This window comes from Sinocyclocheilus anshuiensis, unplaced genomic scaffold (genome assembly GCF_001515605.1).
Source record: "Sinocyclocheilus anshuiensis isolate Anshui unplaced genomic scaffold, SAMN03320099.WGS_v1.1 scaffold482, whole genome shotgun sequence".
Taxonomy (NCBI): domain Eukaryota; kingdom Metazoa; phylum Chordata; class Actinopteri; order Cypriniformes; family Cyprinidae; genus Sinocyclocheilus; species Sinocyclocheilus anshuiensis.
This window is the reverse complement of record NW_015547676.1, coordinates 639,799-641,972: the sequence shown is the minus strand read 5'-3', so window position 1 is coordinate 641,972 and position 2,174 is coordinate 639,799. Positions and strand designations below refer to the sequence as shown.

The 2,174-nt window shown below is 32.9% G+C and overlaps 1 protein-coding gene across 1 annotated transcript in view; it reads right to left on the bottom strand.

The window, feature by feature from the left end:
* LOC107703003 (60S ribosomal export protein NMD3) overlaps positions 1–2,174 on the bottom strand; it is a 13,420-nt gene that overhangs the window by 2,316 nt on the left and 8,930 nt on the right. The window contains exons 10-12 of the mRNA XM_016505491.1: positions 2,153–2,172; positions 1,989–2,061; positions 1,057–1,163 (exon numbers count right to left, since the gene is read on the bottom strand). Of these exons, the coding sequence (XP_016360977.1) occupies positions 1,057–1,163; positions 1,989–2,061; positions 2,153–2,172 (200 nt within the window). The remainder of the gene's footprint in view (positions 1–1,056; positions 1,164–1,988; positions 2,062–2,152; positions 2,173–2,174) is intronic.

Sequence of the window (2,174 nt, the reverse complement as noted above, 5' to 3'; positions counted from 1 at the left end):
AATATATACATGCATGTGTGTCTATTTATATATACATAATAAATATACACAGTACACACATATATATTATGTAAACAAAAACTTTTATTTTGGATGCGATTAATCGTATGACAGCACTAATATATATATATATATATATATATTAAAATAAAGTCTTTAATTAAGTTAGCATGGTTTCTGTACTGCAAGTACAGCAGAAAAATGGTATTGCTACACATTTACAATTTTAGTATCAGCTCACGACAGAAACACCGGTACTTTTGACATCACTAGACAAAATTATAATGCGACTATCACCAAAAATGGGGAAAACTAATGCTGTAGACATTCAAAGTCATTTTGTTCCTTATTCTTCATACGTTTATCCACACTATATCTGAACACAGTACATTTCATGTAAGCGTGTCTGTTGTATTTCACCCAGAAATCATGAAGGAAAAAAAAAACTTGAATAAAGAAAATGAAGCTCATTTTAGTACTGCAAGTACAGCAGAAAAATGGTATTGCTACACATTTACAATTTTAGTATCAGCTCACGACAGAAACACCGGTACTTTTGACATCACTAGACAAAATTATAATGCGACTATCACCAAAAATGGGGAAAACTAATGCTGTAGACATTCAAAGTCATTTTGTTCCTTATTCTTCATACGTTTATCCACACTATATCTGAACAAAGTACATTTCATGTAAGTGTGTCTGTTGTATTTCACCCAGAAATCATGAAGGAAAAAAAAAACTTGAATAAAGAAAATGAAGCTTATTTTAGGACCATTACAGCTCTTTACATTAGACCATTTTTTATGACAAGTCTCATCCTCATTACTGTAATGCTTCCAAGTTCTCATGGTTTCGTAATTGTCATTTTTCTCATTAATTCCAAATAAATTCTCCTCTCTGCAATTTTTATCTGTTGTAGTAAAAAGAGCTTTTTGTATTTTTTTTTTCAGATTAGCATTCAACAAATACAGCTATGATTTATTAATTTTTTCTTTGCATTATAATAAAGGGAATTTGAGGGGTAAATGTGAGCACAGCCTCAGATCTCCTCACCTCTCATCATCGGTGTCTGTAGCGTCTCTCTCTCGGTCCAGCTCCCTCAGCTTCCACACTCGGTTCTTCACCCGCTTCATGCGGTCGTAACTCTTCTTTATCAGCACCTGAACACCAGCAGCATGTTATTATTATTAATATCATTATTCAAGATCAACATCTTCCTGTAGCTAGCAATGTCACAGTCATGGGTTTGATTTCCAGAAAAAACAAGAATTGATTTGTATGCTGAATGCAGTGCAAGTCGCTTTCAACAAAAGCGCAGTTCTGACAAATTCTGACACAAGTAGATGTCATCTTCACATATCAAGTATGATGTTTTTGTTTTTTTATATTTTTCAGTTTATACAGATTGAGTGACTGACTCACTATCATTAAAATATTGATGAGATATAAGATTTTTTAAATGTTTTTGAAAGAAGTCTCTTCTCTTCTGAAATATTGTTACAATTTAAAATAAGGTGTTGTCTATTGTAACATTGTATTTTTTTTCCTGTGATGGCAAAGCTGAATTTTCAGCACCATTACTCTAATCTTCTACATTTTATTCAGAATTTTTTTTGATGCATAGAAAAGAGCATTTGAAGCTTTTTGAAAATTTGAAATTTTTTTGGTAACAATTTAAAATGTCTTTACTCTCACTTTTGATCAATGAAATGCATCCTTGCTACTTCAAAGTAATAATTTCTGACCCCAACATTTTAAACAGTAGCGGACGTATTAAAAACAAAACATTAATTAAAAAAAGCACTGCAAAACTGCCTCTGAAAGTGAGTTTAGACAAAAGCTTATGCAGTGTTCCTTTGCATATTTGTATCTAATCCTAGGGCATGCAGAATTGTTTGAGTGTCTAAACACTTCTTGGGGCCACTGTATTTGCACAGGCCCTACACATCATTTACATGCATACGAGTTGTAGCGATGAGTCTTACCACATCAGGAACATGGTGAGGGTTCATCTTATTGAGGAACTCATCATTGATATTGGCATTGGCAAAATCAAAACTAAGGTAAAAAAAAAAAAAGAAGCATGTTAAAATCAACATATTTCCCTGTTTTCTGCATTAAATCACTAAAGTGACGCGTGTGAACTGACCCCAGCCCCAGATCTCCGATGT